This window comes from Carlito syrichta, unplaced genomic scaffold (assembly GCF_000164805.1).
Source record: "Carlito syrichta isolate Samal-C Ts95f unplaced genomic scaffold, Tarsius_syrichta-2.0.1 Scaffold301530, whole genome shotgun sequence".
Classification (NCBI taxonomy): domain Eukaryota; kingdom Metazoa; phylum Chordata; class Mammalia; order Primates; family Tarsiidae; genus Carlito; species Carlito syrichta.
Genome location: NW_007245626.1, coordinates 84,226 through 100,472, shown reverse-complemented (window position 1 = coordinate 100,472; position 16,247 = coordinate 84,226). Strand labels below are relative to the sequence as shown.

At 46.3% G+C, this 16,247-nt stretch overlaps 1 protein-coding gene across 2 annotated transcripts in view; it reads right to left on the bottom strand.

The window, feature by feature from the left end:
• Window positions 1-736: 736 nt before the first annotated feature.
• The window catches only part of WDR91 (WD repeat domain 91), a 31,382-nt gene continuing 15,871 nt past the window's right edge, over window positions 737-16,247 (bottom strand). For both annotated transcript variants that reach the window (XM_021710778.1, XM_008054798.2), the window contains exons 7-15: window positions 13,256-13,414; window positions 10,834-11,027; window positions 9,935-10,085; window positions 8,057-8,151; window positions 7,735-7,903; window positions 4,621-4,729; window positions 3,845-3,957; window positions 2,322-2,519; window positions 737-1,223 (exon numbers count right to left, since the gene is read on the bottom strand). In XM_021710778.1, coding sequence (XP_021566453.1) covers window positions 1,059-1,223; window positions 2,322-2,519; window positions 3,845-3,957; window positions 4,621-4,729; window positions 7,735-7,903; window positions 8,057-8,151; window positions 9,935-10,085; window positions 10,834-11,027; window positions 13,256-13,414 — 1,353 coding nt within the window. In that variant the 3' untranslated portion in view covers window positions 737-1,058. The remainder of the gene's footprint in view (window positions 1,224-2,321; window positions 2,520-3,844; window positions 3,958-4,620; window positions 4,730-7,734; window positions 7,904-8,056; window positions 8,152-9,934; window positions 10,086-10,833; window positions 11,028-13,255; window positions 13,415-16,247) is intronic.

The window sequence follows — 16,247 nt, the reverse complement described above, 5'->3', positions numbered from 1 at the left end:
AATATTAGAGGAATGCAAATCAAAACCACAATGAGATACCATCTCATACCGGTCAGGATAGTTATTATTAAAAAGTCAAAAAACAACAGACGTTGGTGAGGCTGTGGAGAAAAGGGTGGTGGGAATGTAAGCTAGTTCAACACCTGGGGAAAGCAGATTGACAATTTCTCAAACTAGAATTACCATTTGACCTAGCAATCCCACTCCTGGGTATATACCAAAGGAACATAAATCTACCAAATACACCAGCACTTAAATGTTTATTGCAGCACTATTCACAATAGCAAAAATGTGGAACCAACCTACGTGTCCCATCAACAGTGAACTGGATGAAGAAAACGTGGTACATATATTCCATGGAATACTATGCAGCCAAAAAAAAGAACAAAATTGTGTCACTTGCAGCAGCATGCATGCAGCTGGAGGCTATATCACTGTAAGTGAATCTGCACAGAAACAGAAAACCGAATACTGTTTTCTCACTCATAAGCGAGAGGTAACAGTGGACACACATGAGAACAAGGATGGAAATAGTCACTGGGGACAACTAAAAGAAGGGGTGTAAGGGTTGAAACCCCCCCTCCCCCCACAGGTATCATGCTCGCCATCTGGGGGTCAGACTACTCAATAGAAGCCCAAACCTCACCACCATGCGATATACCCATGTAACAAAACTGCACATGTACCCTTTGAATCTGAAATAGAACAAATTTTTTTAAAAGGAAGACATCAGACGACCACAAGAGCATTCTCTTTTTTAAAGAAGAAAATGAGCAATTATATATGAAATACTGTCAATTTCTCCTGGGCCAAAACAGCAACCACCACAATGCTTCTTTCCTCTGGAACTTTGCTCCCACAGTCTGAAGCATGTTTTTAGCACAGCCCTTGACACTGACTGGTCTCTATGCCACCTAGTCCACATGGCCTTGGGATTGTATCTGTTCAGATTCACTGTGCTGGCAGGGAGCTGGAGGCGGAGTACACTTTTCCCACCCTGTATCTTCCCCACCTCCAGGATAATACTGCTTCTGCGGGTATCCTTCCAGGCAGGGCCATCAGACTTTATGGGCCAGAAGAGTGGTCAGCTTGATCTTGCCATCCATAGAGGCAGTGAGGCACGTCCCGCAGTCCATGGCAGTGCTCCAGTCCACAGTAACCACAGGGGCCCGGTGGCCACCCAGACTCAAGCAGCTCTCCAGAACCTTCTCATCACCACCCATCTGCAAGCGAACAGGAGAAAGTGAGAGGTATTAGCAGTCATCACTTACAAACACATCCACTTTATCCACTTTTGGTGGCCAAACCACCTCAAGCCTGGAGGATGCTACCTCAATCTAAGGACATGGGCAGGCACACATGCCCCTTTTCCAGAAAGATTGTCTAATGTTTTGAACCAGGAAATTGCTTCACTTTCCCAACTATAGTTAGTTCGTCTGAAGTGGAAAACAAGTCCCTGAGAAGCTTCTTAAAAAATGGAGTTTCCTCTGCTGCCTTGAATTTGCTGTGGGCTAGTGCCTCCTGCACCCACCCCGGTTGTTCTCTTAAAGCATCATTTCTCACTACTTGACTTTTGCTGGTATATCTGCTTATTTGTATAAGGTTCACTTTCCATGCCAGCGAACGCAGGCTGCCAGCTGCTTGTTCCTGCAGTGGAGCGAGCCTGCAGCACCCAATGCCGGGCACAGGCAGGCCCTCCGTTAGCATATAAACCACCAGCACCAGCTATCCAGCAATCCAGCATACACATGTGAAGTCAGATGCTAAGAGAGGAAAGCAAAAGCAAACTAAATTACTATCAGTACCGCTATCTCTAATACCCATGAGCAAGAAAAATGAGGTGTCCAGCCTTCATGGAGAAAACACTTCTAAAAATCATAAACTGCTTATGATTATAAAACTGGGATCTGAAGTTCAGTATATTCCTTAAGTTACTAGACCCCATTATTGCCATTTAAAAAATCATACAGAGAAATATCTTTCAGCCCATTAATTGGTTATAGAGCAAGTCTGACTGCAAATCATATAAACTGATCAGGGCAAATGACAAAGGCTACATGATAAAAATAAAATATACCTACACACATTCCAACACTTCTTAACTCTTGACCTTATTCCTTAATATTCTCATAGGTGTTATTTCCAAGAAAAGAGGCAGAATCTTGCCAAAGATGAGCAAAGAGGATGACGGATGTCTATGGTTCTGCCCCAATCTCACCTCTTCTACCTGAGCTGAGAAGCAGCCCCAATCTGACTGTAGCCTCCACGGCCCAGACCTCCAGGAGGAAGCTCCTGCCCAGCAGAACACCCCACTCAGTTACCTTGTAGATGATGCCCCCTGTGGCAGAACAGGTCAGCATGTAATTGCCCTCTGAGTCAAAAGCGAAGAGTCGGCCCCTGGGAACTTGAACCTGCTTGTAGCCGCTGTATCCGGACAGTACAAAGGGGCCTGTGGCATCCGAAGGGAGGCTGTATTCGGACACCTTCAAGCCGCTCTTGTGGATGTTCCACTGGATGAACTATAGTCAGAGAGCACAAGCAGAGTCCTCTCTTAGCAGGGGCAGGCCACACTCAGCTGGGAGTTGGAGCGAGGACGGCCCCACAGGAGGGAGACTGGCAAGGGGGACCTGCTACCCCAGCCAAAGTTCTGACATTTTAAAAAAGCCTTCAAGCACCAGGGGCAGAAAAAGGGCTTGGGGGCCACAGTCCACCCCTAAGCCCTATCCCTTACCAACATGATTTAGGCATTTTTTAAGTGAACAAAATCTAGAAAAAGTTAGCAACTTCATGTCAAAGTTCAACCCTTCTCTTTCCCTCTGGCCTGACTCCAGGAAAGGAAAAGGGACAGTAACTGGTTCTGCATGGATTCCTGTTCTCTCAAGCAGGGGTAATGCTTCAAGTAACCATTATTATTATCATTATTATCATCAGAGTTAGAAACCAACTAGATTTTTCTGTCTTGGAACAAGAACAAATTCCAAATGTATTTCCAGCGTCTCTCAGCAATACAATCAACTAACAGTAGGCGATGCAGTTAAAAGCTTGGCTTCATTACTAGAGTGTGTATAATCCCCTGGCCTGCTCACGGGAACAGCTGACTTGGCTGTGATCACCCCTTCACTGGGAATCCCACTCCCATGAATAGGAAGACAAGCTATAACTTAAAAATCCCTTCCCATACTATTCAAATGAAGAATTTATTTTGTAGTTACTGTTTTCAATGAATAAAAAGGTAGACAGTAACAAATCCAAAAGGTACAGGCAGGCATACGTATAAAGCAAGTCCTCCTCCCACCTCTGCTCATCCCCTAGCTGCTTCTGCAAGGCAGTCATCGTTTCCACTTCCTAACATACCTTTCCACAGAGGAAATCAACCAGGGCTTTAACTTTTACTTTTTTTTTTTTTCTGGCTTGCTTTTTACATCTCTGGACTCTGCTCAGGCCTGTACACCTCTGGGAAGCTGTCTCTAGCCCCTCAGCAAACTTTATGCATCCACAACTGTGGTCATAAGACCATGCTTTAACAAGCCCACCAAAGCATATCTTGGCCCCAAATATGGACTCCACAGGTCCACCTACAGTGAGATGATCAGTCATTTTTGCTGTAACAAGGAGGAAGGACATGGTACTCCCTTTCAAAAGAATAGCCAATTCCCACTGAACTCATTTAAGCTTCACAAAGATCCTGTAAGATAGATTACTATTTTATCCCTATTCTACAGGTGACAAAACTGAGGCAGAGAGAGGCCCAATGTCACAGAGCTAGTAAATGGTATGGCCAGGACCTAAACGCAGCTCACATGTTACCCCGGTGCTCTCTCATCTAAGTGCTGCGGAAGCCTACCTTCCCATCCTCGCCAATGCTGTACACAGTGTTCTCATCGTAGCTGAACTCCACGGAGTAGACCTCTCCACAGTGGGCCCTCCAGCTCATCGCGCATTCGTGCTGCTGCATGTCTGAGGCAAAGAGATGCCACCACTCAGATTCTGGTCTGGGCACTGCAGAAGGCATCTGCCTGTAGCAGGAGCCCCCACTTGCTCTCTGCTAGGGGTGACAGCTGTCCTAAAGGTCTAGGTCCTCCCGGACCCAGCAGGTATCACAGAGATGCCTTTGCCCAAGAGGTCAGGCTGCCTCTGAGTCTCAGAATTGGCTTCTTTCACTAGGTCAAAGTGAGATTTAGAAGTCCAGGGGCGCTGTTTCCCAGCCCAGATGCTGGAGATGTCTCCTGGGTGCAAGGCCTGGCCTGGTCTGGGATGGGCGCCTCTGAGTCAGCATCTGTTCTGATGCTTTTATGAGGAGGATGAAGCACCCGCAGCAAGCAGATGGGATGGGCCACTCTCCTGTGCCCCTGGATCCCACACAGGTGACAAGGACTCAGACTGAGCATCTCAAGACCCATGGACTGCTGAGCTCCACCCCTCCCCTGTCTACTGACAGTAGCCATGTACAAGTTGATTAACGGTAGGCATTTTGAAAACGGGGACCAAAGTTAAGCTCTAGGACATGCATCTGAAATTGGGGTCTTGCAACAGCCTCTAGTCCAATTGGCAAAAAATTCAACTCTCTTCCCTGTAACGTTTAAGGAGGGGACAAGGACTGCCATGAGCATCCTTGCATACCAAACAGCCGGATGACGCCATCGGCTGCCCCTGTGACCAACAGGTTCCCATTGTGATTGAAGGCTGTACAGTTGACAGCAATGGGTTCTGGATCCAGGGAGAACTGGAGCTATTAAAACAAAACAAACAGAAAATTATGAGCAGACCCTCACCCAGCCCGGGTGTGCTACTTATTCCCATGCAGATACACATATAGGTGACCCAGGCTGGGTTTTCCACCAGCTCCTCTCTTAAGTGACCTTCTCCTAGAAATGTGATCTGAGCATTTGCCAAAGTACTGTGCTTGTAACCTTCTGTGCTCTTTTGAGAGCAAGGTCTCTGTGCCTGTACACATTCCGGTCTCCATACAGAGGTAATAACCCAGGCTTGCTCAATTATAAAATAAGCAATCCATATCTTAGCATCTTACACACTGCTCAAAGTGCATTCCAAGTTTATTCTTGTGGAACAGTCTTATTGCTAGCAGGGAACAATGCTGTACCAACTGCCTTTCATGACAGGCAACCTGAATGAGGACTGACTGTGCAAAGGTCACATGGCTGCTCTGTTCCCTTTCCATCAAGTCCTGCAGCTCCCCACAAAAACACTTAAAAATATAGTAGCAAGGGCCAGGTGCAGTGGCTTATATCTATAATCCCAGCTCTTTGGAAGACTGAGGTGGAAAGATTGCTTGAGCCCAGAAGTTTGAGACCAGCCTGGGCAATATAGTGAGATCTCGTCTCTATTTAAAAGAAAGAAAGGAGAAAGAAAGAAATACAGTAGCAAACAAAACAACCTCATAGAACTTAAGGTCTACTAATCAGACAATTAATGAAGAATATCATTTCAAACAATATGGAATCCCCAGGAACCCTAAATAACTCTCCTGAAACCAAAATTGCAAGAAAGAGTATACTTAAAATGCACACACATACATGCACACACAGAGCATGGAGCTAGCAAACAAAGGAATCCTTTATTTTGGCCTCAGGGCCAAAAATGAGGGAAAAGCAGGAATCTAAAGGATCAGTGTATTAAAAAGCTGGCTTCCACCATGGGGGCATTAATCAAGTCCAGATGACCCAAGTGCCCATTCTGATAGCTGTGAAGAACTCAGGATCCTGGAGACAATAGTGTAAGACCTATCCAAGGTTAGGCAATAAGAAACCATCACAGAAAGCTGGGACTCCAAAAAGCTGTACCCTCGATTCACAACAGGTTAACAAGAAAACTTACCTCTCTGCAAATTTATAACCACAAACTGTTTCTGACATAGGTTTATAACCCAAATTCACAATCTTTATGTAGTCTGAGAAACATCAAGCAGAGAATTAAAAGTTGTCAGGTACTGGTAGTGCCCTCAGGCACCTGGCAAAAATGAATGCCAATCTTCTCCACAGAAATGAACCTTCAACCCAAGCCTCAAGATATTCTCAAGGACAATGGTCCAAGAAACAAGAATCTACAATCAAATTCGTAAGACACAAGAAAATAAGGTAAAAGGAGCAAATACAAACAGAAACAGCAGAGAGAAGGAAAAGATCCACAAAGACTTCAGATATTAAAATTATCAGACAGAACATACAATAAGTACAATCAATATGTTCAAAATAAAAGGAATTGCAAATATAGGTAAAAACGAGAGACTGTACACATGACAAAATAGGTGTGAAAAAATGAAGTTGACCGTCTAAAAATGACAAATACAATATGCTCATGGACTGACTATGCGAGCAGAGGGAAAAGGATGGGTCCAGGAAGATCCCTAGTTCTAAGTGGGATGGACTTGCCAAGGTGAGGGAAACGACGAGGGGAGGGACAGACATGGCAGGGGAGGAGGGCAAGAATTCGGGTGTGGCCCTGGCCCTGACAGACTTTCCCTTGGGAACGCAGACCATGTCTATGGGCAGACACAGGATGGCGCAAACTGAACACCTGGAACACAACCTTTCAGAAGGCAAGGAGTGTTCAGCAGCATCAGGAAACAATGTGTTCAACATAAAGCCCACACCAATTTTGAGCACCGATCCTAGTAATTATAATAAGAAATATCTTAATAAACAGGTGAGTTTAACATCATTAAATCTTTCTAGGGTTTAGGCTGGCAGCTGCAGCATCTCATTGCTTTTGGGGGAGCAGGTTCTCAGCTCTGAGGGGGTAGCCACGTGTCTGAAAGCAAGCTCACAGGCTGTCTGGTCACTGTCACTTATGAATATGAACAATTCCTCACTACTGCTGGCTGCTGCTGAATTCTCACAGAATTCTAAGTCAGCCGGGCTCGGTGGCTCAGCCTGTAATCCCGCGCCTTTGGGAGGCTGAGGTGACTGGATTGCCTGAGCCTGCAGGTTCGAGACCCGCCTGGGCAGCAAGACCTCATCTCTACAATAAATCAAAAAAAAAATCAGCCAGGTGTACATGCACGCCTGTAGTTCCAGCTACTTGGAAGGCTGAGGCAGAAGGATCGCCGGAGCCCAGCAGGTTGAGGCTGCAGTGCCACTGCACTCCAGTCTGGGCAACAGAGTGAGACTCCAACTCAAAAAAAAAGAATTCTAAGTCAACAGGAAGTCAGAAGGAGGTACAAGTCCTCACCTTAAAAAAAAAATAAAAAAAAAAAAAAACCAGCCTGGCTCGGTGGCTCAGCCTGTAATCCCGCACTTTGGAAGGCTAAGGTGAGTGGATTGCCAGAGCCCGTGGGTTCGAGACCCACCTGGGCAACTTGGCGAGACCTCATCTCTACAATAAATCAAAAATTAGCCGGGCATGGTAGCGCGCACCTGTAGTTACAGCTACTTGGAAGGCTGAGGCGGAAGGATCGCCAGTGCCCAGCAGGTCGAGGCTGCGGTGGCTGGGAGCGGCCACTGCACTCCAGTTGGGGCGACCGAATGAGACTCCGACTCAAAAACCCCCACAAGGGCCCTCGAGTAGGTGCTGGGTGACTTCTAAGTTTGTGGCACAATTCTGACCAACTTCAGTTGCCAACAACCTGCCCAACTGGAGTACACTACTTTTCAACACTTAAAGTCTAAAAAAAAATCTGAGAAGATCAAAGCAAAAACAGGGAAGAGACTCACTGGAATCACACGGGAGGCAGACAGTGCACCCTGCCCCAGTCAAACCCACAGAACAAGTCTATACCTGCTGTTTCATAGATTTTGTGTCCCACAGCAGCAGCTTGCCGGGAACTTGGCTTGCGCCCTTGCTGCTGATGTCTAGTACTGAGGAGTCCACCTGGGCAGTGAGGCTTGGAGCTGCCGCAGAACAGACGAAAGAGGCCCCATTGGGGCTACACGCAAGAGACAGGATCCTGCAACACACGGGGGCGGGAGTCAAACCCTCCAATGCCTACATAGGCTGAGGCTAGACCTACTACGGGAGATGTGGCTCAAGGCTTGAGAAACAACCAGCCCTGAGAGTACATGTGGCAACCTGTGGCCTGGGGACTGGGGAGGTAGCTCACCTGGGCATGTCATCATTGATGTTAATTTCACAGAGATTCTTCTTGGCTTCTGTGTCATAAAGACGTACTGTCCCCACACCACTGCCCAGCAAGAGCTAGAATGAGAACGAGAGGTGGGAAAGACAGTTAGGAGTCAGGCCCTGTCAGAGGCGAGGCCTCTCCTCAACTCAACCAGGAAGTTCAGGGGAAATCTGGCTACAACAGACCTCACTAAAAAATTAAATAAAGACATAAGAGCTGAGGCAAAACCACAAAAGGCTTTGTGGAATGGGAAAGCTGAAGCACCTCAGATACACCCAGAAATGTTCTAGTTGGATACATCAGGGGTCCCTAAGCCCCAGGCCACGGACCTGTATCAGTCCACAGCCTGTTAGGAACTGGGTCACACAGCAGGAGGTGAGTGTTGGACAAGTGAGCAAAGCTTCATCTGTATTTACAGTTGCTCACCATTGCTCACATTACCACCTGAGCTCTGCCTTCTGTCAGATCAGTGGTGGCATTAGATTCTCATGGGAGAGTGAACCCTACTGTGAAATGCATGTGCAAGGGATCTGGGTTGTGTGCCTGATGATCTGAGGTGGAGCTGAGGTGGTGATGCTAGCACTGGGGAGAAGCTGCAAATATAGATTATGATTAGCAGTGAGGTTTGATTGCAGAGAGACCATAATAAATCAATTGCTTGCAGATTCATATCAAAACCCTATCAGTGAGTAGCAACTGAGCTGATGTACTTCAATTGCACAGCTGAATCTGGGGCAGGCTTTAAGTCAGAATCTGATATTTTATTTTAGTCCACATGTGGCCCACTCATTGTTTTATTTACCACTTTCGTCTATGCCTCTTTTTTATTATGGTAAGTTGTATAATTATTTCATATATTACAATGTAATAATAACAGAAATAAAGTACACAATAAATGTTATGTGATTGAATAATCCCCAAATCATCCCCCTCCACTGGTCCGTGGAAAAACTGCCTTCCATGAAACTGGTCCCTGATGCCAAAAAGATTAGGGACCACTGAGTTAAATGAGCCTCTCTGATCCCCCATTCTCCAGGTGTAACACCTTCCCACCCTTCCCTCTGGCTCCTGATCTACCCACTGCCCCTCCCTGCACACTGGCCCTGGCTAGTGATGGGTCAAGGTGACTGATGCATCTGCCTTGCAGGAGACAGCTCTGGTGCTGGGCCTGGAAAGGCCTCCAGAAGAAAACAAAAAAGGCTATCCTTCAGGAACTTGTGATATGTTTGGTGAAAAGATAATGAATTCTGCCATAAGATAATTCAAAGATAGTGAATACTGCCATAAGAAAACGCCAGAAGCAGCCCAGGTCTGAGAATAATCCCAGGATTATTAGGCCAATTATGACCTCAGCAGTCACTTAGCAAACTGACCCTGGTACAGAGAAAGTCTTGAGACCTAGTCCCATGAGGATAATTCATGCAGCTGCCTTGGGCTACATAGTATGATCTCCAAAAAAATGAAGTGAAAAAATAAATAATAAATCATTTTACCTGAACTATAAATCCTATTTCAAATATTAAAGTCCAGAAGGAAAAAGAACACCATCCTTCACTAGAGAAAGCCACTCCCCACAGGGCCTAGAATGGGAAGGTGCCTACTGAAACTGTAGTTAGAAACATCAACACATGAGGGACAGCTATCAGGCAGACCACCCCAGACAGGAAGAAGTCTTGTTCTCCAGGTCCCCCTGTAACCTCACTGCCTGTGGGCCCAGTCCTGGATGTGTGGTCCCAAGTCCCCAGTTACAAGAGAAGGGAGGGGACTTGGTTTGGCTCCTTGGCCTAGCCCCAGGAAAGTCCCACTGAATTCCTCCATTTAGACAGTAGAGCGTGCTCACAGACCCACATCACTCACCAGTCTGTCCCGCTTGGTGGCCCATTCCAAAGACAGCAGAGGTGACTTGGAAATGGAGGATGCTTTGGTCTGCATGATGGGGTTGAAGGACCACACTTTGATGACACCATCTACATCTAAGCTGGCAACCCTCCTCCCAGAGCAATCCACCCTGAGATGAAAGAAAAGGCAGCACTGAGCATCTTGGCCTCGGACCCTTATCCTCCTCAGCTAATACCAAGGTGATCCCTTTTCCAGCTCCCTGGGTGCATTAAAAAATAATCCAGCCTACACTCAAAGGAAGGATATAAACTATTTCCAGATATATTCATTCATTCAACTGTCTAAGAAATACTTGCTAAGCACCGATCATGTGCTGAGCTCTATAGACAAAGAATCGTGGGCAAGATCTGTAGGGCCCTGCCCTTGGGACACTTACAGACTATGGATATTCAGAACCTCCAGTGTTACCCTCCAGAACAGCCCAAGCTAGAGAACCTGTCAGGGCTGTCAAACAAGATGCCCACCTACCCCCTGAAAACTGCACTCCATGAGGGTTTGTTCTTAAAAGGCTATACTTTTGACATGCTTAAGCAAAAACTTATAAGTGGTAAATATTTATCTAAAAGTACCAAATAAAGCAAACTAAAATTGAGTTTTGGGAGTTAAAATAAAGGGTAACTTATTCCTAAAACTCAGAGAAACACAATTAGAAAGGGCGATTGAGGCTCACCAGTTCACCAGCAGGATCCTCATGACTCTTCGGGGGACTGAGGTCCTGAGGGACCATTTCCCACTGGCCTCCTTCCCCCATTCTCTCCATCTCCTGACAGCCACACCTTCTCATGCACCCATGCTGCCTGGAAATCTGGGCTTCCCAGTGTTTCCCCAGGCTGGCCCTTGGTCCTGGCCCAACCCACCTGCAGTGCATGATGGACGAATGGTGTTCCCCATACTCTTCCTGGCCCAGCACAATAAAGGGCTGCTCGGGGCGAGCTCCTCCACCCTCAAGTCCTGCGGTGGAAGCTCGGGTCAGAGGCTCCACTTGTTCTGTGTGGAGCTCTGGGCAGGGCTCTGCCTCTGGGCCACTGGCTTCCAGCTTCTTCTCAGCATACTGTCACAGGCAAGCAAGGACAAGTCAGATAGGAAGTGGTCCAGCACACCTGGGTACACACCACGGGGTGTCTAGACTGCAACACTTGGGGGAGCTCTCAGTGGTCACAGATTCCACAGGAGATGTATGAGCATGCAGCTCACCCTGAGAGAGTAGGGTGCCCCTCCCCCACAGTCCCCTTCTAGAGACTTTGCTCCACATGGGCCCTGCTGAAGGAGCGTGGTTATGGGCCTCCCTCCCTGCCACAGCTGGCAGACTCAGGACACACATTGCCTTGACAATAGGCCAGGCTGCGGATAAAGACTGCCATCTGGCCAAGGCGAGAGGACAGGCTGAGCCCAGGAATTCAAGACTAGCCTGGACAACATGGCAAAACCTCATCTCTACAATAAAATAAAAAATTAGTCAGGCAACATGGTGCGTACCTGTAGTACCAGCTACTTGGAAGGCTGAGGCAGAAGGTCACATGAGCCCAGCAGTCAAGGCTGCGTTAGTCATGACTGTGCCACTACACTCCAGCCTGGGTGACAGAGTGAGACTCAGACTCAAAAAATGCCATCAAGTGAGTGCCCACTGCATGCTAGACACTACACTGAGTGTTTTACAGATGTCTCTCATTTAATCCTCCCCAAACCACGTGAGATAGTGTTATTTACGCCATTTTACACCTGTGGAAACTGAGACTGAAAGGAGAGGCTAAATTCCTTATCCAAGGTTATACTGCTGGCAAGGGTGGGAACGTGGGTGTGAAGCCCTGGAGGCCAGAGGTAAGTCTAGCCCTGCCTAGTGCACCAGGCCCGCCAGCACCTCCTCTTCGAAGTGGACACCAAAGACAGAAATGGAGGCAATTGGCCAGGCAGAAAAACAGAGACCCAAAGACAGCTAGAGGTCCAAGACTGCCGCATCTCCACCTCCCTGTGGCAGCAGGTGGCAGCTACCTGGGTTACCTTGTGCTCACCTAGATGTAACCCAGGCCTGAGGCAATAGGCATCAGTCATCAAAGTTACCATGTGCTCATCAGACATAACCCAGGTCCCATCAGCCAGGGCACATTCCACCAGCCTGGGGTCCGATGCTCCTCAAAGTGCTCCCCCAGGATAGCAGAAGGAGTTCAACAGCAAAACAGTGACAGAGGAACCTCAATCTTACATGGCTGTGGTTAGACCCCAGGTGCATCTCGAATCCTATAGAGCAGAACAATTTGAGATCTGAGCCTTGAGGGTCTATTGTCACCATACTGGAACCACTACTGGGCTGTTAACTGAGGGGGAAATGCCTTTAAAATAGGCTAGTAGCCTCTATCAGGATATAAATGTTCAAGAAGGTGACTTGGGCTCTTAATTGAGAAAAAAATGCCTTTAAAGTAGACTAGTAGCCCCAAATAAGAGATAAATGTTGGGCAAGAGAACCAATAACTCCCTTGTACTTTTGCCTTTAGTTTGGAGTATCTGACAGTTTAATACTGTAAGGAAGAGCAGACTCTGGCCCACACTCCCTAGCGAGAGGAGTTCCGGAGCCCAGGGATCAACCTCCCACTGAGTGGGCATATGGCCCTTGGTGCAGCAATGCCAGCAGCTGGGCTTCAAGTTGTGCAAGAGAAAGGGATCCTGTGGCCAAGCAAGTCTAAAAGACTCTGGTTTCACCAAGGGAATCAGGTCTCAGGGAGCCCATGATAGGCTGACAGGCACAGTTAGCCTAAGGGAAGGACTAGTGTGCAAAGGCTGCCAAGCCAGATCAGTCACAGAATTCATCTTCTGGGAGCACCCCCAGAGGCTTGCATTTTCTGGCCCCTACTTAGAAAAATGCCACACGACGGGCAAAAAGGACCACAGAAGAGCCAGGCAAAATACAAACTCAAACAACTGAAATGCAAGCAGTTAAAACAAATTAGGCAAAAGCATGCTCTGTACAGGAGTAAAACTCAAAAGAGAGGTAAGAGGAGCCCTCCACACTGCTCCTCTGTAGCCCCATGATTGCATGCCCATACCTGGGATGGCATACCTAGACAGAAGGCATACCAGTCTTCCAAGTAGCTGGGACTACAGTGCACGTCACATTGCCCAGCTAATTTTTAAATTTTATTGTAGAGATGAAGCCTTGCCATATTGTCCAGGCTGTCTCGAACTCCTGGGCTCAGCTTGTCCTCTCGCCTTGGCCAGATGGCAATTTTTATCCATAGCCTGGCCTATTGTCAAGGCAGTGTGTCCTGAGTCCAGGCACCCCCATACCTGGGAAGTGGTGGTAGAGAAAAGTTCCTTCCTCTCCTTGCCATGGTCCTGCAGGCGTCGCTGCCGGTGCTGTGACCAGCCAGACTCCCCAGTGGCCAGCCCGCTGAGGAGGCTCTTCCCATCCTTGGTCCCAGACATTAGGTCCTTTCCCTTGGTGGCCTAGAGGACAAGAAGCTGGCTGTGAAAAATCCCCTCCTTTCTGTCCAGGCTGTGACAACTGAGTAAGGTGGGGAACAAGAGCCAAGGAGTGGCTTCTCTACCCTATAGTTCTCGGGTAAAGTCCTTACCTGACCAGGCTGAGCAGTTAGTTAAAATGGTACTGGCTTGGCCAGGTAGGCAAGGTCATAAGCAGCCTGACATTCCTCCTTTTCATTCTCTACTCGTTAAGAGCAGGACAGGTCACCTGTGATTCTCATCCTGGAATATTTCTCACCTGGAGAGAGAATCTCCTTGATCTAATCTGAACAATTAACTGTAGATAAGGAGGAGCCAGCAATTACTAAGCAACGACTAAAGCAGGCCAGGTCCTACACCAGGTGTTATCAGCATTTATAAACCATGATATGCTTGGGCAATCTAAAAAGCATTTATGCAACAAGCAATCACCTCTCTGGAAGGGAAAAAGGAACACAATTCCCTCTCTTGTTGTGGGCCAAGTGCAAAACTAAACCAGCTAATGTTAACAAATACAGAGGTATTTGTTACTAGACAACCAGAAATTCTTTACAAAAATTGTTGGAAACCCAAGACCTTTGAGTAAGATAAATTTGACAGGAAAGAAACTGGTATTATCTGGCTCCTTTTTATAAGAGTGATAAGGTCAGCCATAGTTATAGCAATGAACTCAGTAATATAGAATGAACTCAGTAATCTCCACCTCATTCCCAGAGAAAGAACTCTGTTCTTCATCTAGAGCCTCTTTAAAAGAAGCTGCCACCTCCTTGCCTTTCCAGATTGTTGGGCAGGGCTCTCCTTTCCCAGTCTTATTCCCACAAATTACAATGGTCAACACCCCTCCTTTCTGTTTTACTCTTAGAAAAGGAATATGAATGCAAACAACCACTCAGAGTTGAGACCAAACTCCTTAAAAAAAATCATTTGTACACGGGACGTAAGCTAAGAGAATAAACTCAACTAGAATCTAGTTGTTGTTTTCCAGTTCTCTAACGTGTTATTTTTTTACATTAACAGTAAACAATTGAACATGATTAAGAGTCCCTGAAATCCTGCAGCCATTTGAAAAGTTAAGAAAGAAAATTTTAAAGAACTTTTTCCTGGAACCTACATATGGCTAAGCTGTAGGATATCTGCTATTTTCGGTTTCTTGCCTGAGGTGACCTCAAGCTACATCAACTAAAGCTTGTAGCAGATGTTTCTTCTAGAGAAAATACTTGCTTCTCTGCATTCTGGTTTATCTTAAGCGAAGTAGGATTCTTAGTCAAGACAAAGTAAATAAGAAGAAAATCAACCACGATAACAATAATGGTGCGCGTGTGCACACATGCACACATGCACGCGCTCACACACACACACAACTGAATGTTCACCATATGCAAGGCACTATGCTAAAAACTTTATAGACAATAACTTAAAGTTGAAGACATTATTTTCACATAAGGAAACTGAGTCTTAGGGAGGTTAAATTACTTCTGCACAGCTAGGACCTGACAGAGCAGGAATTCACACCCAGATGTGATAGCAAAACCCATGCTCTGAACAACCTTAATAAAGTAATACCATGATAGGGGTACATGGAAGAAAGTGACACCAAATAGAGAGATAAGAAGAAATATCATAATCCTGGAGATAAATAACATAACCAAAACAAAGCTCTTCTCCCAGTGCTTCTGACATTCTTGAGAAATGGCCCATAATCCAAGGAACACTGAACAGGTTTCACAGTACTAGAAAGTGGAAGACTTATTTTACCGGCCCAAAAGCAGTAAGTGGTCCAGAATATGGATACCAGAGGTACTGAGGTAACCATGGCATCCCTCACAACCCGGGATGTGACCGTGATGCCAACTCTCATGACACAAATCCACTGATTCCTCCCCACATGGAATGACCCAAAGGAATTCCAAAACATGTCTCCAAAAGCTCTAACGTATGGATAGAAAAGGCGAAAGAACTGGCAACAGAGGTCATGTTTTCTGAATCCAAAAAGTGGCTACAAGAACTTCACAGCTAGCTATGTACCTATGTACTGAGGAGCAGGAAGATGGGTTTCCTGGGTTGATAGCAGTTTTCCAGAATAGTGGGCTCCTGAAAAGTGAGAATGTCTCATAAGCTTGGAACAGTTGTTATGTAGGTTTGACAGATTTATCAACCTGAGCAAGAGATCTTTAAGTTGGATTTTTAAGAAGAAAAGGGGGGGGGGAACCCATATAATATTGCAAACTGATTATGTGAATGATATGTATGAGAGCAAAAGAAATGACAGAGAGGAGGTCTCAGGAGGAGCTAAGCCTGGGATACTCAACAGAGTAACTTGCTAATATTTAGTCTCAGGAGCATATACATTCAATGTACAGAGAACAGGCAGTGGTTCTCAAGCCTTAAAGCATATCAGAATCACCTGATAGCCTATAGTTGTTGACTGCTTTGCAGACCTTTATGCAAACCTAGATAAAATGAAAAGTCTCCGAGGTAAACACAATAGAGATAGAAAAGTTAAACAGATCATTTTTTACAGGAGGAAGAAAGGGGGAGAAAGCTATTCCAAAAAACTATCCCACCAAGGAGTACCAGGCCCTGATGATTTCACATGAGAATTCTTTCACACCTATAAAGACCATATGTTCCCAATGTTATAATAATTTCAGAGTATAGAAATGAAGAAAAACTTTCAAATTATCTTTTGTGAAGTATGACATTTACCTAAACCTGATAAAGACAGCACAAAGAGCCGGGCTCGGTAGCTCAGCCTGTAATCCCGCGCCTTTGGGAGGCTGAGGTGAGTGGATTGCCTGAGCCCGCGGGTTCAAGACCC